At 34.6% G+C, this 22,989-nt stretch overlaps 2 protein-coding genes across 2 annotated transcripts in view; one reads left to right on the top strand and one right to left on the bottom strand.

Moving 5' to 3' along the window:
- LOC148946269 (uncharacterized) overlaps positions 1–16,315 on the top strand; it is a 37,483-nt gene extending 21,168 nt beyond the window's left edge. Inside the window, exon 3 of the mRNA XM_089097990.1 lies at positions 16,125–16,315. Coding sequence (XP_088954116.1) covers positions 16,125–16,159 — 35 coding nt within the window. The 3' untranslated portion in view covers positions 16,160–16,315. The remainder of the gene's footprint in view (positions 1–16,124) is intronic.
- The window catches only part of Pngl (N-glycanase Pngl), a 492,631-nt gene that overhangs the window by 463,214 nt on the left and 6,428 nt on the right, over positions 1–22,989 (bottom strand). The gene's annotated exons all lie outside the window — the stretch shown is intronic.

Here is a 22,989-nt window from a genome sequence, read left to right as displayed (position 1 = left end):
GAAGCCTATCATATAGAATTTGTTCATAGGTAATTAGGTGTAGGCTCTTTCAGCCTACACCTAACCCAAGTCCAAAGTTTTGCTCAAATAATTTAATCAAAGATCAAGGATTCCAATTCCAAATTATTCACTGTATCTTAGTTCCGAAGCTAATGAACAAACACAACTAGAAAAACCTATCATGGACAGGTTCGGCGAAAGCTAGGTTAGGTTACGAAACTAGGTCATTAATGGATAGTAAATTTCTTTCTATTTAAATATACCAAGTCTTTTAGATCTTATCTAAATTTGTCCTGGTATTTATAATGAACAAAATAATAATATGAGGAACAAAACAACAATCAGTGAAATAGAACTTTGTTATTAGCTTTTTAAGTTGCTGTGTTATTTAGATCACCCTTTCTAAGATTTAGAGTGATCAGAGGGTGGATATCCCCCCCCCCCACAGACACACACAAATCGTATTTTCCTGAAATGCATCTGATGGTAATTTTGAGATTGCCATTTGTTGTCGTAGTAACTTCGAAAAAGGCTCATTTGAGTGGAAATTGAAAGGGCTAGTGTCCTTTTTAATAGTCAAAAGTGATTGGAAGGCTACTAACCCCCCTCTCACGCCCACCATTTTCCCAAACGCATCCAATCAAAATTTTGAGATTTTGTTGAGTCATTTTGTTCAACGTAAATAAAACTTCAAATAGGGATAAAATCCTTTTAATAGACGATGTTTCACAAACCGTGATAAAAATTCACAAAAAATACCAGATATTTCGGTCACATATGCAGCGACCATCATCAGTAATTCAGCGTAAATGAAAGGTCCAGAAATTATGTCTTTGAGGATGCCAACCCTCCCCCAGGGTCCTCAGGGCAAGGGTTGTAAGTTAAGCCCTGGGGGCATATAAGGTATATATAGAAAGGGTGATCGTATAAACCTCGAAGTGGGTTCCTTCGTTTGGAAATTGAAAGGGGTAGTGCCGTTTTTAATAATCGAAAATGATTGGAGGGCAACTAACCTCCCTCCTATGCCCACCATTTTCTCAAACACACCCAATCAAAATTTTGTGACAGCCATTTTGTGCAATGTAAATGAAAGGACCAGAAATTTTGTCTTTGAGGATGACACCCCCCCCCCCCCGCCGCAAAGCCCTCAGGGCAAGGACAGAAAGTTATGCCCTGGGGGCATATAAGGTTTATATAGAAAGGGTGATCGTATAAATTTAGGAGGGGCTCATTTGATTGGTAATCAGAAGTTATAGTGTCCTTTATAAGATTGAGTGTGATCGAAGGGTAAATACCCCCCTACACCTCTTTTTTCCGAAATGCATTTTGTTCCCGTAGAAACTTCGAAAAAGGCTCATTCAATTGGAAACTAAAAGGGCTAGTGCTCTTTTTATTAGTCAAAAGTGACTGGAGTGAAGCAAGCTCCTCCCCCCCCCCCCGCCCATCAATTCCCAAAACACAGCTTATCAAAATGTTGATACAACTATATTTTCAGCATAGTTGAATAGTCTGGAAATTATGTCTTTGATAACCCCCATACCTTTCTAAGACCAGAACATAATTTGCACTTTACTGAAAAAAATGGCCATGGATTGTGAGTTTAGTATTCATATATATATATATATATATATATATATATATATATATATATATATATATATATATATATATATATATATATTCCTTAAAGTTTTAATACTTTTTTATTTGTTAAAGTTAAAACATTAAAACGTATTTTGTCGTTTAATGTCGTAAGATGAAAGGCTTAGAATGGCTTTTGAGTCTTCAACGGTAAAGTGAACGCAAAACAGATATTTTTGTTCAAAAAAAAAAACACAAGAAAAGACAGAAAATAATTTGCACTTTAGTGAAACAATGGCTGTTGATTGTCAGTTTAGTATACATATACTGATACATATATTCCTTAAAATTTTAATCGTTTTTTATTTATTAAAGCTAAAACATTTTAAACGTATTTTGTCGTTTAATGTCGTAGGATGAAAGGGTTAGAATGGCTTTTGAGTCATAAACGGGAGATTGAACGAAAAACAGATATTTTTGTTAAAAAAAACACAAGAAAAGATAAGTTTGTTCCAAAATAAGATTAATAACTGATAACTATACATTATAGCTATTAAGCTATTATATTAAGAAATTTATAGTTTTTGATGTGTTATATTACTGAAATTTTTAGATAGCCATATGTTCAAAAGCAGCCCAAAGATCACATAGCAAGCCTTGGGGTTGACACAGCCCTTTAGAGTCAACACAGCCCTCTAGAACTAAATATATAGTTCTAGCTCTCTTTTAAGAGTTAGAATTTGTGTGGTAAAACTAGCCCCCCTCCTCCCTGACAACTTGTCTTCCCCAAACGCATCCAATCAAAATTGTGAGATAGGCATTTTGTTCACAATAGTCCAAAGATCATATAACACTGGCTTCAAGGTGAACACAATCCTCCAGAGCCCAGATGCAAGGGTTGCAAGCTATGCCACAGGGTATATAAGGTTCTAATGGAACGAATGGTCGTATAAACTTTGGATCAGATAGGGGCTCATTCGATTGAAAGTCGGAAAATCTAGTGTGCTTCTTAAGAGTTAAAAGTGAAAGGAGGACAACCAGCCTCCCCCCACAATCCTATCGTTCCCCAAAACACATCCAATCGGAATTTTAAGAGAACTATTTTGTTCAGCATTATTGAAAGGTCCAGTAATTATGTCTTTGGTGATGTCAACCTCCCCATATTGTAAACTTATCAGGGCCGTATCCAGGAGTTTTGTTCAGGGGGGGGGGGTTACTCGATTTTTTCCCGTGGACTTTGTCTAACATCCTCGAGCACCATTAGACGCGTCCACTAGGCTTACTTTTGCATCATTCAGCATCATTTATATTTTTTTTTCAGTAAAGTGCAAATTATGTTCTGGCCTTGGGAAGGCATAGGGATTCTGAGCCCAACTTATGTTAATTTCTGCTCGTTTTGAGTTTGACTCGGTTATTTATTGTAATTTCTGTTCGTTTTGGGTTTCATTTATTTATCGATGCTGATTTGTGGTAGTTTCACTCTTCGTAGATTATTTTATTTTTGTTTAATGGAGTTCTTTACTTTTCTTTGAAAAACTTATTTTGTGGAAAAAGTTTTTTTAAATTAATTTACAGAAAACAGTATGTGAAAAATTTAGTTAAAACACTGTTTTTCCTATAAAAACTTCTTTTTGCTCTGATAATCCCTTTTTTCTCCAAAAAGCAGCGCTTTTACACTGTTTCTCTGTGTTGGCTTAACCTGGTACTGAACTGTCAGATGCTGTATTTGACTGCATGAGCATCTTCAGACTGGGTTCAGAAAAGAAAAATACATGTTATTTGTCTCAGGCAGTATTTTTTTTTTTTATAAACTTTACAGGGTATAAAGATGCCAGCAGGGGGGAGGGACAGAGGGGAAACTATCCCCAGTAAGGAAAAGAGAAAATAATAATGAAAAATTACTTTGAGACCTAGGCTGCCGTGCATTTGCCTCCTTTCTCCTCAGGTTGATATAAGACTAAATAATTGACATTATAAGAAAGATATTATTATCTTTTAGCACATTCAAAGTGCTGTAATTTATTACCATTGCATCTAATTATTACAGCACAAATTGCAATGATAACCAGTCTAATTTCATGATTTCCATTGTAATACTTAAACCTTTTGATCTTGAAAACTACTTGATGCTGATGTCTTATTCAGACTCTAAGAGACTAATATTATTTCACTCTGGGATTTGCTAATTTCTTCTTATTACTATTATCACTCATTTGGTAAATACTGAATACAACAGAAAACAAAGAGGAAAGAAAATAGACTTCAAAAAAAAAAAAAATTGCACTTTCACGGATAACAAACAACAGCACGTTATATTTGCATTATAATACAAACTTAACTATACACAACCCTAGCACCAAGGGAGGTTCAATATTGTCCTATTATATTTTCCTAGGCATTTTTTTTCAAGACAAGTATTTACACACAGTTAAGTACTACAAGCTATTTTTTTTTTTTTTTTTGAGACAGTAAAAACAGTTAACGCAAAAAGAAGCCAAATAGTAGAAGTAGTCTATATATATTTTTTTTTTTAACTAAACGTAAGGGCGAATATCTATAAAACGAAATCCAGGCTACGATTTTTCTTCCCTGCAAAAATGTCGGATGACCTTGTCAGGGTAGATGTCAACGTCACTATGGACTGCAAGGAGGGCTAAGCCACTCAATCGGTGTCCTCCTGTTGAATTTCTCAGCCAGGTTTTGAGCCTTCTGAGCGTTGAGAAACTTCTTTCCGGAGTAGCAGTGCTAACAGGTAACGTCGCACAGCCAGAAGAAGAAAAACATTTGGAAAAAAGGTGGCGTCGCATGCCTGAAGCGAAGACACAGCACAAGTAGGCCTCACGGATACCGGAACATTCTCCCACTTGATACGCCATAGCTCAATTTCTTGCTTCAGACAGCCTGGCTCGGGAAGAATATCGCCATACAATTCAACCAATGACTCCAGGTTTAATGCCTTCAAATCGACAGAAACAATTTTGGCAGTAGAAAGGACGCTGAGATTTGACAGCAGTTTCTGGTGAAGCACAAATCGGTGTTTCAGCTCAGAAGTGAAGTGGTCCAGGAATGGAATAAAGAGCGAGGTTCTATAGTGGTTGAGAAGGTCTGGGGTGTCTGCATGCATACTCCAGGATTGGTCGGTACAGATCAAGAAAACGCACGACTGAATCGTGGCGCTCCACCCATCTTGTTTCGCTGAGTCCGGTTAAGGTATGTTTCCTCGAATCCGGTAGTATTTCGTTGATCTTCTCTTTTAAATTCTGTATCCTGAGTGGGGAAGTATGGTAAAAACTGCAGACTTGTGACAAGACACCGAAGAGATGCTTAAACGCCAGAATAGAGCATACAGAAGAGATTACCAAGTTGAGACTGTGCGCACTACAATGGACCTAAAGGGCCTTCGGATACTTTTCACGTATACCAGCCTGGACACCCCTAAGATGCCCACTCATAGCTGCTGCACCGTCATATCCCTGAAGTGTAGCGGATGCAAACAGACAGCTGCTCGGTATTTGAAACGTCCGCCGTTTCATCGGCAAGCACCGAAAAGGATGGACTTGCGTTTACTCTTTCCACAATAGACTGCTGAAGAAGCTCCCTGGATGCGGCGATAATACCATTCTAAATGATGGGAGAAAGATGTGGCATTTCCGGCCGCAGAAAGAAGATGGTTCTTCAGAACATCGTCATCGTGTCTCGCCCTCAGCCGCAGTAGTGCTCGGAAGTTGCCATCATTTTGAGAAGGTTCTGGATCCGAGACCGAAATGGGGTCGGAATCGTTGGTGTTACGAAGGGCAAGCTGTTGCCGCCCACAAAATATCACCGTCTCAACTATTGGTCGCAACTTCTGGCGATTTTCTTGAACATGCGCTTTCCTCGCCCCGTCTAGTTGGTGCACGATATTGTCCTGCCTTTTCTCAGAGACAAAATTAAGTTTTCGGCCGATACGGTGCAGTTTCTATGAAACTCTGCTTGTTGGTGAGCTGGGAACCACTCTATTGCATCCTTCCAGTTCCTGAATTGTTTGGTGACTAAATTCCCCAAGCGCTGGTGGCAGCCTTTGCCAGCTGTCTCTGACGAGAACACAACGCAAAATCTGCAAAAAGCAGCGTCCTCAGACGGAGAGTAGGACAACCAACTGAAACGAGCGACCCAAGTTAACTGAAACTTCAGCTTCTGTTTTTCGGATGCTGGAAAAATATAGGACATATCTGGAGTCCAAGGGCTCTTCAGTAAACGAAGTTTAGAATTTGCATCGAGACTGGATGATTTATTGACAAAACGACCGATTTCATTTGCAAACAACGACAGAGACTGGGTTGGTGCAGGTGCGTCGTGGTTGGTTCCAGTGTGCGTAATTCAGAAGCTTCAACGATGGCTCCAGTGCCCTTCAGATCCACAGGTGTAGATGAAACTCCGCAGACGTCCCGCTAACGCCACTGTCAGAAACATCCCTGGTCTGCTTGGGCACGGAAAAATGACGTAATGTCACACTTCCTCTTCAAATTGAAATTCGCTCTTCTCTTATCCAAGTCCGAAATTGAACTGAACTGACAATCTTGCACTCTCTTATAACATTTATCTCGAGCCCCCATTAATCCTTATTTACTATGCAAGGTCTGACGTAATTTACCTAATTTAAATCCTAATTTACCTTGAGCCCCCATTAATCCTAATTTACTATGCAAGGTCTGACCTTGCATAATAAGGCGAACATGGGGTTACCTAATTGCGTAAGCTGATCAACACCGTTTACCCACAAAATTGCAATAGGATTTTTGTATGCCACAAAATACAATAGGATAATAGTGCATATTAACCCTAATTTATTGCGCAAGGTCAGGTGAACATGGGGTTACCTACGGTTACCTAATTGCGTAAGCTGATCAGAACCGTGTACCCACAAAATGCAATAGGATTTAGTGTAGGAGCATATTTTTTTTCTGGTAAGGTTTTGTCTTTACAGGTATTTTTTAGACTAATTTTTGACTCGGTCAAGAATTTTTTTTTTTGGGGGGGGGGGCTCAAACCGGGTAAACCCCCCCCCCCCCCTGAATACGGTCTTGCAACTTACATTATTAATTTAGACCTTTAAGGGTAAGTCATGGGGGATTTTGAACTAGCCAGAAGGCACTATATGTATGCTTTCAATACTACCACTACAATTAATGCAACTAATGACGCTAAAGTTATAAAGATGAAACTCTTAGGGAGCGTTTAGGAGTTTCAATTAAAGGAAAAAACTGTATGCATGCAGGTTTTTAAAAGGGCATATAAGTAATATCATAGGCAGCACCACTCTATAATAGCTAGACATATTATTGAAACTTTTAAAGGAGCTGATTCAATACAAAATTAAAAGTTCTCGTGCCCTATTTAAAAGTAACAAGAGATTAGAGGGCAAGCAGCCCTTCTCTCAAGTCCATTCAGTTTCTTGAGGCATCCAGTCAAAACTTTGCGACATCCATTTTGTCAGCATAACAGAACGGTCTAGCAACTATGTCTACAGGGATATTAGGCGTTCAAACCCCCACAATTATGCAATTGGTCCATTATGCTTTAAAAACTAAACATTGCTTTAAAATAAATCGAAAGGCTTTGTTTTTATGGTTGCCAATAAGACACTTCAGCAATATAGCGAGAACGACTCGGGGTATTGATTTGAAATTTTTGGGGCTACTACTATTATTACTCTGCTCTTACAGTTTAAATAGATAAAAAGAGTGTAGGTGTATCCAGGTTGTCAAAGAGCATAGAAGTAGTAAGCTATATAAAGCCGCGACCGGTACAAGAAACGGGACAAGATAATAGTGTATACAATATGAACGATACATGAAAAAATACATGGAAAACCCACGTCTTTGACGCTACTTACACGTGAACATTTTAAAAAGCTGGCAAGGTTTTTGTTATTGATAAGAATTGCACAAGAATGTATCGTTTGACGTTGACATTTTTTAGGAGCCAATCAGAGACAGAGTTTGTTATTAAAAAATTGGATGCTACAATGAGAACTGTTTGATTGACATTTGCAAAAAGGGGTAAGGGATTTGCGGATTGGAGTGTAACTCGAGAGTAGTTTGTTATTTAATAATTGGATGCTACAATCAGAATTTTTTTATTGACATTTGCAAAATGGGGTAAGGGATTTGCGAATTGGATTGTATGAAGGTGGAATAAAAAGAAAAAAAAGGGTTAAACTGATTATCAGTTAAGGTAACCCCTCGGGGTTGTTAACTCAGGTAATTTGATATAAATTTGAGACAACATCAATCTATGAAAATGGTTAATGATGATAGAATGACATTGTGAGTTGACCTAGCTTTACCTCTCCAATGTGTTCTGTATAATACACAAGTTGTGTTTGAACAGTGTTGTTAGTTTAAAATAGGCTCCAACGTTATAGTATACTAAAAAGTTGTTACTAAGAGAGATGTAGATGGCAAGAAAATAATTTTAATAAAGAAATTCAGAACAAACCTTAGAAATCCTTGCAAATCAAGTAGTAAGGTGTATGTGAGTACGAACCATCAAGGATCATAAGCACCAATGACCCTAACCGGCAGAGACATCAACCCCCCAAAGGTCCCCTATCCCCAAACTCAAGGGTTCTCCCGCCCCTCCAACTTTTTGGCCCCCTCCACCCATTTTTTTTCTTGAATTTTTTTCTTTTTTTTTTGCAATTGACATTTTTTCTGATAACAATTATCATTCATTACGATCGTAGCTTTCAAATGTGAAACTTAAGTCCATTTATGGATCGAAAAATAAAACTATTTCCGTAAAATCTGAGCTAATTAGGGTTTTTGACCGTAAACTATATTTTTTTGTAAGAAAATTATGGAAAATACAATTCTATGGTTCAAATGTGAAACTTAAGTCCATTTTTGGATCGAAAAATAAAACTATTTCCGTAAAATCTGGGCTAAATAGGATTTTTGACCGTAAACTCTAGTTTTTTGTAAGAAAATTACGCAAAATACAATTCTCTGGTTCAAATGTGAAACTTAAGTCCTTTTTTGGATCGAAAAATAAAACTATTTCCGTAAAATCTGAGTTAATAAGGGTTTTTGACTGTAAACTCTAGTTTTTGTAAGAAAATTATGGAAAATACAATTCGTTGGCTCATAGATGAAACTTAAATCAATTTTTGTTAAGTCTCAGAGTGAATAAATTCGTTATCAACATCCTAGGTCAGATACATCAAATAAAATTGACAAAATCTAAATTTCAGAATGAATAAATTTATTATCAACATCCTTTGCCTGATATGTCGGATAAAATTGACAAAATCTAAGTATCAGAGTGAATAATTTTTTGTTTACAACATCCTTTGCCAGATACATCGAATAAAATTGATAAAATATAAGTGTCAGAGTGAATAAATTTTCTATCAACATCCTTTGTCAGATACATCAAATAAAATTGACAAAATCTAAATTTCAGAACGAATAAATACTTTAACAATATCCTTTATCGGATATGTCGGATAAAATTGACAAAATCTAAGTGTCGGTGTGAATAATTTTTTTTTATCAACATCCTTTGTCAGATACATCAAATAAAATTGACAAAATCTAAATTTCAGAATGAATAAATTCATTATCAACATCCTTTGTCGGATATGTCGGATAAAATTGGCAAAATCTAAGTATCAGAACGAATAAATGCTTTAACAACATCCTTTGTCGGATATGTCTGATAAAATTAGCAAAATCCAACTATCATATTGAATATTTTTTTTACAGCATCGTTATCAAGATGCATCAAATGGAGTGGATAAAATATAAGTGTCAAATGTACAAAATTTTTCTATCAACACTATGATTCGGATACCTCAAATAAAATTTACAAAATATAACTCTAAGGACGATTAAATGGTCTATAAGAATACTTTACTAAATATGTTGGATAAAGCAGAAAAAAACTAAGTAAGAGGGTTTCTAAAATTTTTATTAGCATTTTTTTCTTAAACACAAATGGTATACTTGAACGGAATCTAATTGTTACTGTGAATAAATTTTTTTTATATACACCCTTTTTCAGATACATCAAATAAAATTGACAAAATCTAAATTTCAGAATGAATAAATTCATTATCAACATCCTTTGTCGGATATATCGGATAAAATTGACAAAATCCAAGTATCAGAGTGACTAAATTCTATATCAACATCCTTTTCTCGAATACATAGGATAAAATTGACAGAATCTAAGTGTCAGTGTGAATAAATTTTTTTTATCAACATCCTTTGTCAGATACATCAAATAAAATGGACAAAATCTAAAGTTCAGAATGAATAAATTCATTATCAACATCCTTTGTAAGATATGTCGGATAAAATTGATAAAATATAAGTGTCAGAGTGAATCTTTTTTTTTATCAACATCCATTGTCAGATACATCAAATAAAATTTACAAAATCTAAATTTCAGAATGAATAAATGCTTTAACAACATCCTTTATCGGATATGTCGGATAAAATGACAAAATCTAAGTATCAGAGTGATTACATTCTATTTCAACATCCTTTTCTTGGATACATAGGATAAAATTGACAGAATCTAAGCGTCAGTGTGAATAATTTTTTTTTATCAAAATCCTTTGTCAGATACATCAAATAAAATTGACAAAATCTAAATTTCAGAACGAATAAATTCATTATCAACATCCTTTGTTGGATATGTCGGATAAAATTGATAAACTATAAGTGTCAGAGTGAATAAATATTTTTTTATCCACATCCCTTTGTCAGATATATCAAATAAAATTGACGAAATCTAAATTTCGGAATGAAGAAATACTTTAACAACATCCTTTTGTCAGATACATCAAATAAAATTGACGAAATCTACATTTCAGAATGAAGAAATACTTTAACAACATCCTTTATCGGTTATGTCGGATAAAATTGACAAAATTAAGTATCATAGTGACTAAATTCTATATCAACATCCTTTTCTCGGATACATAGGATAAAATTGACAAATTCTAAGTGTTAGAGTGAATAAATTTTTTTTTATCAACATCCATTGGCAGATACATCGGATAAACTTGACAAAATCTAAATTTCATAATGAATAAATTCATTATCAACATCCTTTGTCGGATATTTCGGATAAAATTGACAAAATATAAGTATCAGAGTTAATAATTTTTTTTAACAACATCCTTTGCCAGATACATCGAATAAAATTGACAGAATCTAAGTGTCAGAGTGAATAAATTTTTGTTATCCACATCCTTTGTCAGATACATCGAATAGAAATTGACAAAATCTAAATATCAGAATGAATAAATGCTTTAACAACATCCTTGATCGGATTTGTCAAATAAAATTGACAAAATCTAACTATCAGAGTGATTAAATTCTACATTAACATCCTTTTCTCAGATACATAGATTAAAATTGACAAAATCTAAGTGTTAGAGTGAATATTTTTTTTATCAACATCCTTTGCCAGTTACTTCAGATAAAATTGACAAAATCCAAGTGTCAGAGTGAATAAATTCATTGTCAACATCCTTTGTCGGATATGTAGGATAAAATTGATAAAATCTAAGTATCCGATTGATTAAATTCCATATCAATATCATTTTCTCGAATACATGGGATAAAATTGACAAAATCTAAGTATCAGAGTGAATAAATGCTTTATCAACATCCTTTAAATGCATTATCAACATCATTTGTCGGCTATATCGGATAAAATTGACAAGAAAGACATGGAGTTTACACCGCGACGGCGCATACATAGTGAGAGAGACATGCAAAGTCGACATAGCTTTATTTGATTTTTTATGGTTAATTTAGACGAGGTTACGTGCGCGCACCTAACCTCGTCTAAATTAACTATCAGAGTGATTAAATTCTAAATTAACACACCGACACTTAGATTCTGTCAATTTTATCCTATGTATTCTAGAAAAGGATGTTGATATAGAATTTAGTCACTCTGATACTTATATTTGTCCATTCTATCCGACATATAATATAAAGGTTGTTTATAATGAATTTATTCATTTTGAACTTTATATTTTTTCCATTTTATTTGATGCATCTGACAAAGGTTGTTGATAAAAAAAAATTATACATACTGTCACTGAGATTCTTTCAATTTTATCCTGTTTATCCGAGAAAAAGATGTTGATAAAAATTTTAGTCACTCTGATACTTAGATTTTGTCAATTTTATCCGACACATCTGATAAAGGATGTTGTTGAAGCATTTATTCATTCTGAAATTTAGATTTTGTCAATTTTAATTGATGTATCTGACAAAGGATGTTGATATAAAAATTTATTCACTCTGACACTTATATTTTATCAATTTTATTCGATGTATCTGGCAAAGGATGTTGTAAAAAAAAAATATTCACTCTGATGCTTAGATTTTGTCAATTTAATCCGACATATCCGACTAAGGATGTTGATAATAAATTTATTCATTCTGAAATTTGGATTTTGTCAATTTTATTTGGTGTATCTGACAAAGGATGTTGATAGAAAAATTTATTCACTCTGAAACTTATATTTTATCAATTTTATTCGATGTATCTGGCAAAGGATGTTGTTAAAAAAAATATTCACTCTGATACTTATATTTCGTCAATTTTATCCGACATATCTGATAAAGGATGTTGTTAAAGTATTTATTCGTTCTGATACTTAGATTTTGTCAATTTTATCCGACATATCCGACAAAGGATGTTGATAATGAATTTATTCATTCTGAAATTTAGATTTTGTCAATTTTATTTGATGTATCTGACAAAGGATGTTGATAAAAAAATTTATTCACACCGACACTTAGATTCTGTCAATTTTATCCTATGTATCCGAGAAAAGGATGCTGATAAAAAATTTTTGTCACTCTGATACTTAGATTTTGTCAGTTTTATCCGACATATCCGATAAAGGATGTTGTTGAAGCATTTATTCATTCTGAAATTTAGATTTTGTCAATTTTATTTTATGTATCTGACATTGGATGTTGATAGAAAAATTTATTCACTCTGACACTTATATTTTATCAATTTTATTCGATGTATCTAGCAAAGGATGTTGTTAAAAAAAATATTCACTCTGATACTTAGATTTTGTCAATTTTATGCGACATATCCGATAAAGGATGTTGTTAAAGTATTTATTCGTTCTGAAATTTAGATTTTGTCAATTTTATTTGATGTATCTTACAAAGGATGCTGATAGAAAAATTTATTCACTCTGACACTTATATTTTATCGATTTTATTCGATGTATCTGGCAAAGGATGTTGTAAAAAAAATATTCACTCTGATACTTAGATTTTGTCAATTTTATCCGACAAAGGATATTGATAATGAATTTATTGATTCTGAAATTTAGATTTTGTCAATTTTATTTGATGTATCTGACATAGGATGTTGATAACGAATTTCTACACTCTGAGTCTTAACGAAAAATGGATTTAAGTTTCACCTATGAGCCAACGAATTGTATTTTCCATAATTTTCGTACAAAAAACTAGAGTTTACGGTCAAAAACCCTTGATAACGCAGATTTTACGGAAATAATTTTATTTTTTGATTCAGAAAAGGACTTAAGTTTCACACTTGAACCAGAGAATTGTATTTTCCATAATTTTCTTACAAAAAACTAGTTTTTACGATCAAAAAGCCTATTTAGCTCAGATTTTACGGAAATAGTTTTATTTTTCGATCCATAAATTGGGCTTAAGTTTCACATTTGAGCCAGGGAATTGCATTTTCCATAATTTTCTTACAAAAAACTAGAGTTTACGGTCAAAAACCATTATTAGCTCAGATTTTACGGAAATAGTTTTATTGTTCGATCCGATAAATGGACTTAAGTTTCACATTTGAATCAGAGAACTGTTTTCTCCATAATTTTCTTACGAGAAACTAGAGTTTACGATCAAAAACCCATATTAGCTCAGATTTTACGGTTATAGTATTATTTTTCGAATAAAAAATGTTGTTAAGTTTCATATTTGAATCAGAGAATTGTGTTTTCCACAATTTTCTTAACAAAAACTATAGTTTACGGTCAAAAACCCTATATAGCTCAGATATTACGGAAATAGTTTTATTTTTCGATCCATAAATGGACTTAAATTTCACATTTGAACCAGAGAATTGAATTTTCCATAATTTTCTTACAAAAAACTAGAGTTTACGGTCAAAAACCCGTATTAACTCAGATTTTTTTCTTACAAAAAACTAGAGTTTACGGTCAAAAACCCTAATTAGCTCAGATTTTACGGAAATAGTTCTATTTTTCGATCCATAAATGGACTTAAGTTTCACATTTGAACCAGAAAATTGTATTTTCCATAATTTTCTTACAAAAAACTAGATTTTACGATCAAAAACATTCATTAGCTCTGATTTTATGGAAATAGTTTTATTTTTCGATCCAAAATTGGACTTAAGATTCACATATGAACCAGAGAATTGTATTTTCCATAATTTTCTTACAAGAAACTAGAGTTTACGGTCAAAAACCCGTATTAACTCAGATTTTACAGAAATAGTTTATTTTTCAATCCAAAAATGGACTTAAGTCTCACATTTGAATGCTACGATCGTAATGAATGATACTTCTTATCATAAAAAATGTCAATTGCCAAAAAAAAGAAAAAAAAATAAGAAAAAAATGGGGGGGGGGGGCAAAAAGTTGGAGGGGAGGGGGCACCCTTCGAGTTTGGGGATAGGGGACCTTTGGGGGGGGGGTGATGTCTCTGCCGGTTAGGGTCATTGGTGCTTATGATCCTTGATGGTTCGTACTCACATACACCTTACAGCTTGATTTGCAAGGATTTCTAAGGTTTGTTCTGAATTTCTTTATTAAAATTATTTTCTTGCCATCTACATCTCTCTTAGTAACAACTTTTTAGTATACTATAACGTTGGTCCCTATTGTACACTGACAACACTGTTCAAACACAACTTGTGTATTATACAGAACACATCGGAGAGGTAAAGCTAGGTCAACTCACAATGTCATTCTATCATCGGTAGCCATTTTCATAGATTGATTTTGTTTCAAATTTATAACAAATTACCTGAGTTAACAACCCCGAGGGGTTACCTTAACTGATAATCAGTTTAACCCTTTTTTTCTTTTTTTCCACCTTCATACAATCCAATTCGCAAATCCCTTACCCCATTTTGCAAATGTCAATCAAATAATTCTGATTGTAGCATCCAATTTTTAAATAACAAACTACTCTCGAGTTACACTCCAATCCGCAAATCCCTTACCCCTTTTTGCAAATGTCAATCAAACAGTTCTCATTGTAGCATCCAATTTTTTAATAACAAACTCTGTCTGTGATTGGTTCCTAAAAAATGTCTACGTCAAACGATACATTCTTGTGCAATTCTTATCAATAACAAAAACCTTGCCAGCTTTTTAAAATGTTCACGTGTAAGTATAGTGTCAAAGGCGTGGGTTTTCCATGTATTTTTTCATGTACCTTTCATATTGTATACACTATTATCTTGTCCCGTTTCTTGTACCGGTCGCGGCTTTATATAACTTACTACTCATAGATGGCATCTTTTGGGAATGATATAAAGTTTATTTTTCATGTCAATTTCAGAAGCCATAAAATTAAATTAAACAAATACTATTTATGTCAGGATTAAAAAATGTTTAAAAAGCTTCTCCAACATACAAATAGCGACCCATACCATGGATTCTCATAGAAGACGAAATTGAAAATATATAAAATATTATCTTTTTTTCATTAAAGTGACTATGTCAGTCAAAAAACCAACAGATATTAATTTTAAAGAAACTTTCCACAAAACAAGTTTTTCAAAGAAAAAAAAGAGCTCCATTAAGCCAAAAATGAGCAGAAATGAAGTCAAGTAATCGTCCAAGCGTAAAACTACCACAAATCACTATCAATAAATAATTGAAACTCAAAACAAACAGAAATTAGAATGAATAGCCGATTCAAACTCGGAACGGGCAAAAATTAACATTAGTGGGGCTCATAACCCCCATGTTTTCTCAAGACCAGAACACAAATAGCGCTTAACTGAAAACAAAATACGTTTGAAATGTTTTCACTTTTCTTACTTTCACAAATAAAAAATTATCAAAACTTTAAGGAATAAATATTAGTATATGTATATTAAACGGACAATCCGCGGTCATTTTTTTCAATAAAGTGCAAATTGTGCTCTGGTCTGTGTCTTGTGCTCTGGGGGCTATCAGCCCTACTCATGTTAATTTTTGCTCGTTTTGACTTTGACTCGACTATTTATTCTAATTTCTGTTCGTTTTGAATTTCATTTATTTATTGATAGTGATTTGTGGTAGTTTTACGCTTGGGAGATTATTTGACTTTACTTTTTTTCGTTCTTGGCTTAATGGAGCTCTTTACTTTTCTTTGAAAAACTTGTTTTGGGGAAAAAGTTTTTTTTTAAATTAAAAGAAAAAGAAAACGTAACGCTTACACATGCCCATAAATTTCTAAATTGTGAGAAAATACAGATATTTTTTTAAATTCATTTTATTCTATTCTCAGCAGATATTTCGTGCAGCATGCTGATGCAGAGATAAATATCCCACAAGCAGCGCTGGCGTTTTGCGAAACAGTACTAATTTCAATCATAATTCTTAGCACATTTGTGTCTTTTCGGAGCTGGTTAAAAGAAATTTTAAAAGCAAAAATAGCAAGAAGATAGCATAGTACCATATATTGAGCTAGTTCTACACATATGGGTAAGTATGTGAATCTAAAACGCAAGGAATTGGACGTTATCAGCGCTTATTAAGCATTTCAGTTAGAAACAAGAGAATTTGGAGCTATATTAAATTTTCAATTAAATACTGGAAATAAAAATTAAAACAATTAAATAATTCCTGGAGCGGATCCCCCTCTACCAAGTTCCATGACCAAACTACAACCGATTACGAATATCATTATAAAAATCACTAAGTTTTATTTTCTTTTTCATTCGGGAAATTATATTCACTTGTAGATTTAGAGGGTGTATTCATTTCAGCTTTTAAAAGTTTTAGAACAAGATAATCTACTCTTGAACTGATAGATTTTAGGAAGTAAAAGCACCTTAAATATCAGGGAAAAATTGACCCGAGCACATGAGGCGAGACAGGAAGCATAGAACATTTTTTAATTTTGCCATTAACTAGGCTCACCTTTTTAGCTGTTGATAAGGTTTCAAAGACTATATTCGGAAAAATATTAATGTGGAACTTGTTAGGATGTGTAATGGACCCATATTTTACTCGTTTTACTTATGTTAAAAACGAGCATGAATTAATTTAAAAAAAATTTATTGGGGGGGCAAATGCCCCCCCCCTCTGTGACGTCCCGCGATATTGTGTATAATGTTTTCCCTTATTAGCGTTCTGCAAAATTGGTTTCAAAAACCACCCTAATGTAGAAGAAGGAAAAACGCCTATTCTCATTTTCAAGTTTATCAATGCCTCAAATCTGGCAAAGTGATGTGCTTTATGATTAACGAAATTCTTTTTTTAAAGTTATCCCAAATGAGCTTAGTGACCCATTTATCGAGTTGTCTAATTTGCATAAGCTTTATCATGAGTGCCTTTTTAAGTCAGTTTCCGTAAGAATTAATTAGTTACAAATAAACAACAATTGGTTCTTGAATTCCTTAAAAAGTGATTGACAATCCTCAAATGTGGTATCGAAGTGGTTTTATCAGTTGGATAGCAAGTTTTCTTGGCCTGGATATTCAGGAAGGCTATGTTATAGCGAAAGAAGTTGTTGGTATAGACCTTTTAGAATTTAGTGAGCTCGTTGGAAAAATAGGTGGAGAATTTTGTCAAAATACATGTTTTAGTCCATTCTTAAGTCTTTTTTGTCTGGATGTTGATGAATGCTCCCATTTTGCAAAAATTCTGAAAACATACGAGAATGACCAAGGCTTGACTGAACTATCATCAAGTAATCTGCCTTTAGAACTAAATCGTCAATTACCTGAAATCATTCAGCGGAGACGCTTTGTAAATCAACTCTTAGTGATAGTCCTAGTCGAGTGACTGGTGCACTAGATTTGAAATCCTTTGTCCGAAGTGTGGGGGTTCGATTCCTGGTGTGACAAGTTATTTGGTTTAGCACAGGGGTCATCGGTGTGACTATAAGCTCAGCCAGTGTCGACCCAGTTCTAAATGGGTATCTGGAGAAATCTGGGGAAGGTAAGCAGAAAGGGTGTGCGAAAGCACAGAATGGCTGTCTGAAGGGCTTTGAAACGGAGATCAGTAGCGCTGATTTGGACTTTAAGGGTCTAGTGCCGTATCCTTTACTTTTTATTGGTACTTTAGCAAGCGAGAAGAACCGCATGATTAGATAGGATAATAACCGGTTAGTCTCCAATATATAGTGATTCAACAAAGGTGTCTGTAGAATAATGGATGTTAAAATAAAGATTTGGGATGGGGGTTGAAGGGGCAAAAAAGGTACCTAGGTTAGGTCATGTATTTAATATATGCTATGCTCCGGCTACTACTAAAGTACTTTTTTTTACTTATTGATAAAGCAAAAAAAACTTATATTAAGTAGGGTCTGGGTGAAGAAATGATAAACTGGCCGATTGGGTTTCATGAGAATGTATCTGAATTTCACATGAATTAGAAATTAAGACAGCTTGCTCTAGTTAGATGCGCGTACCATCAATATCTGATGCAACATAAGATACATTAATATATTCTTGCCAGAAAGAAATTGCAACTAGTTTTCACATTTTTTTTTTACATTTTATTGGAAACATCTTGATTTTTATCCATAAGTTCTGGAATGCTAGTATCTCTCTGGCTATGATGGATTCTGAATTTTCTTGACTAATCAGATTGTGTAAAAGGTGTAACTTTCTTTTTTTCAACTGCAATTCAGCTTCAGTTTTTTTTCCTACTAGAAACCCTCTTGTTCCCGAAAACAGAAAGTCGAATCAACAAATGAAAGTTGAACAAACAACTTCAGATACTTTTCTCTAACAAAGAGCGTATGAATTCAGCTCTCACATATCATGGAAAATGGACGAGTCATATTACAACAATGGCACAGAAAGGAAGAAATGCATTATTTACTACTACTACTACTAACAACTCATCGCAGCATAAAGCCGCCTGAGGCCAACACAGCTACGCACGCTCCTCCTCCACCCCAATCTATTCAAAGCCTCCCTTTTTACACCCGCCCACGAAGTTCCTTTTTCCTTTAAATCTTTCTTTATGACGTCCTCCCACCCCAAACGAGGACGACCTGCTTTCCATTTAGCCCTAGACGGTTGGCCGGAAAGAACAATCTTTAGCAATCTGGCATCCTTCATCCGTACAACATTCCCTAACCACCTCAACCTTTCTTTCATGATAGACGTAGAGAGTGGTATTGAACCATATTTTTCGTATATTCTATTGTTTGAAATATGGTCAGTCAGCCGGGTACTCAGAACAATCCTTAAGCTATTTCTCTGGAAAACATCTAGCAAATTTTCATTCGCTTTTTGGAGCGCTCATGCTTCAAAGCCGTATTTGACAAATGTCATCACTGTAGCTTCTAATATTCTAATCTTGGTTTGTAGACTTATCTTCCTATTCTTCCAGACTTTTTTTAACTGTGAAAAAACACCCTGAGCCTTGGCTAGTCTATTTTTAACATCTTCACTGCTCCCACCATCTTTACTAATAATACTACCAAGGTAAGTGAAACTGCCCACCTGATCAATCTTTTCATAACCCAACGTCACTTTTTCATCTTCACTTATTTCTAGCCTTAGTGACTTAGTCTTCTTAACATGAATTTTCAAACCTATTCTAGCCCCCTGGACTCGCAATACCTCTAAAACTTCATTCATTTTGCTCACACTTTCACCTAGGATGCTTAAATCATCAGCATAATCTAAGTCCAGGAGACTTTTTCCTCCCCATTTTATTCCGTGGTCTCTCTTAGCCTTTCCTGTGCTCCTTCAGACAAAGTCCTTCAAAATGATCCATATAAATGGGGATAGAACATAACCTTGCTTAACTCCTTATTTAATGCAAAACTAGCTGCTAATCTCATTTCCTACCTTAACGGCAGCAGTGTTATTCTCATATATAACACTGATCACTTTAATGTATTTGTCTGGTATACTATAGAAGGATAAAACCTTTACTAAAGCCCTTCTATTCAACAGAATCGAACGCTTGCTCATAATCTGTAAAACTAAGGACCAAAGGTGTTTGAAAACTTAGGCACTTCTCAATTATTAACCTAAGAGTGAAAATTTGGTCAACACATCCTCTACCTTTTCTAAAACCGCACTGCTCTTCTCTTAAAACTTTGTCTACGGCATCTCTCAGTCTAAAAAGTATCATATTACTAAGCAATTTGCTACCTACAGAGACCAGACTAATGCCTTGATAATTAACACACTCACTTTTATCACCTTTCTTATAAAGTGGCTTAATTAAGGTTTTCCTAAAATCGTTAGGTACTTCCCCTTTTTCAAAAATCATATTCATAATCTTCAATACCTTATTTCTAACCTCAGAGCCACCATATTTAACAAACTCATTTACTACCCTATCAGCACCTGGTGCCTTATTATTCTTTAATCCTTTTAATACTGTTTCTAATTCCTCCTCACAAAACAAATCTTCCTTCACATCCAAGGTATCACAAACTTTTTCATTTTCCTCTGTATTTTTTCCTGCAACTCTATCTTGGTTAAGCAAATTCTCAAAATGTTCGGCCCATCTCGCTTTAGCTTTGCCTTATCGCTAATTGCCACCCCATTCCTATCTTTAACTGGGACAAGTCCGGATTGACTACTACCTCTCAATTTGTTAACATGCCAGTACAATATTTTACTATTATGCCGTTTAGCTGCATCTTCTAAATCCTCGGCAATTTTATCCATGGCCTCCACTTCACACCTCCCTAGTTCATATTTCAATGCTTTCTCCACTTTCTTTACATTTCTTTTGTTTTCATGTGATCTATCACTCAGATAATTCTTGTACAAGTCCTTTCTCCTTTCTATTAAACTTAAAGCTTTTTCACTAATATTCTTAGCTTCAGTGCTAGCTTTCTTCCCTAATACACCTTCAGCAACTTCACAAATTATTTTTCTAAAATTATTCCAACCATCTTCCACATTATCAAATTTTAAACTCTCAAGTTTAGTATTCAACTGTTCCTGGAAAGTTTCTCTCAAATTCTCATCCTGGAGTCTACTAACATCATAACTTCCCGGGAGGTAACTACCCTTCCGATATTTCAGTTTTAAATTAACCCTAGCCACTACTAGACGGTGATCTTAACTTTTAATATCAATAGCGACATTTCTGTGTAACCTAGTATCTTGTATTGATCCTGCGAATCTTCGGTTTACATTGAAATAACCAATAACGTTTTTTGTCTTACCATCACGTGAATACCATATTAACTTATGAGCCATTTTATGACCAAATATTGTTTTGGTTATAACTAGATTGTTATACCTACAAAATTCCAAAAGTCTGTATCCAATATTGTTTTCTTTTTCAACACCAAATTTACCTAGGCTGGGATACCATCTATCCTTATTTCTACCAACCTGGGCGTTAAAATCTCCCATCAATAACATCATATTTCTACCTGGGACCTTGTCTATTTGCTCCTGTAACTGTAAGTAAAATTCATCTGAGTCACTAGTATCTCCATCAGTCGGTTCTACAGGGGCGTATACAACTATAACTGATACCTTGAACTTTCTAGTCATAAAATGAGCAATTAGTGTTCTATTATTAATACCTTCCCAGCCTAAACAAGACTTAGCAGCTTCCTTATTCATCATGAGCCCTATTCCTTGTCTATGTAACCCATCCTTCCTGCCTGAGTAAACAAATTCTATATCACCTATTTTCATGCTTCCTACCCCTGGGATATGAGTTTCTGAAATTCCTAATAGATCCAATTCGAATCGTCTTAATTTATCAGCCAAAATGTCGATACGATAGTCATTTTTTAATGTCATAACATTCCAAGTTCCAATTTTCATGTTCTTTAAATCATTGAAATTATTTTCGCCTCAGGAAAAGCAATGATCCCGGATACTAGTGCAGGACGGGGATCACATATCTTCTCAAGTCTACACCGAAGTGCTTAAGGTAGCTGAGAACCGGACATCAAGAAGCCTCTGGGACCTCCATGAAAGGGGTATCCGTGCAATTCTGGGCACATCTTGGTCACAACATTGTTTTCAGCACTTTGCGATGCTCTTCTATAAACCAGAGTCGAAATACTGTTCAGACAATCTCAAGCCTCTTACCTCTGACTCAGGATAAATTCATGCCTACAAATTTTATGCTACTACAGGGAGGCAACCCGTAATAGATAAATTAGCTAGGAAGAGGTTTTTCAGCCCAAAGACGCCTATCAAAACATACCAATCCCAGATATATACCAAATGCATTATTTGGTATATACAGAAGCACACTAACAGCAGAAATAAGTGAACTACGCCTCCACAAATATATATTTAATACTAAAATTATACCTATCCTATACTACGAATCAGAAACATGGGGGTATTAGCTAGCAAAGCAGATAGAAATTCTTCAACTTCAATATTATAAACCATTTGTTTGCCTTCAGACTAAAGCACATGCGTTAGTATTAAAAGGTGATCTTGGTATGTTTCATCTGAAATTGAAAAGATAAACCCAAATCTTAAAATTTTGGTTAAGACTTCTAGAACTTCCCCAGACTAGACTTGCCCGAGCAGCATATGAAGATCTTCTCCTTCAGTGTAACAAAACATCATGGACAGCACAAATCAAGAGGATATTAGATGAGAATGGATTTTCAAGTTCGTGGGAGAAGGGAAAAGGGCCAGAGGATCATGAAAAGTTCTTCAAGGAATTTAGTTCAAGTCTTGAAGACCAAGAAGTGCAACTATGGCAAGCAGCTGTGGACAAATCTCCGAGTCTTACTTTGTATAGAGAAGTATAAGAGAATTTTGGCCAGGAGTTTTATTTCAAGCTGGGATTGCCCATTAAGTATTTGAGGATTTGGATTCAGATTCGAGCAAATTGTCTGCCAATTTATACTAAGGTTGCAAGGAAAAAGAGGGAAGGTCCGGAGGCCGGGTGTAGTTGCTTGAGATGTGGGGAAAATGATTATGGGTTGGGCCATTTCCTCCTCCGGTGTAAGCAACTATCTCATTTAAGGGGATTAATTATCCAGGAGGGGGATGATAGGCTGCTTTGTGAGTTAATGAGGTCTAGGACTCCCCGTTATATTGTGGCAGTAGGAAATTTTGTATTGATGGGAAGGATGTCAAATGAAGTGTAATTTTTCTTTAGTATGTATTTTTGTATATGGCTTTAGTTGGCTTTTAAATACAGATTATTATTATTATTATTATCACTGATAAGTGAAA

Source organism: Artemia sp. Qi Xiang Cuo, chromosome 12 (genome assembly GCF_049724085.1).
Source record: "Artemia sp. Qi Xiang Cuo chromosome 12, ASM4972408v1, whole genome shotgun sequence".
In the NCBI taxonomy this organism is placed as follows: Eukaryota; Metazoa; Arthropoda; class Branchiopoda; order Anostraca; family Artemiidae; genus Artemia; species Artemia sp. Qi Xiang Cuo.
The sequence above is the reverse complement of the archived record's forward strand: the minus strand, read 5'-3'. Positions and strand labels throughout refer to the sequence as shown.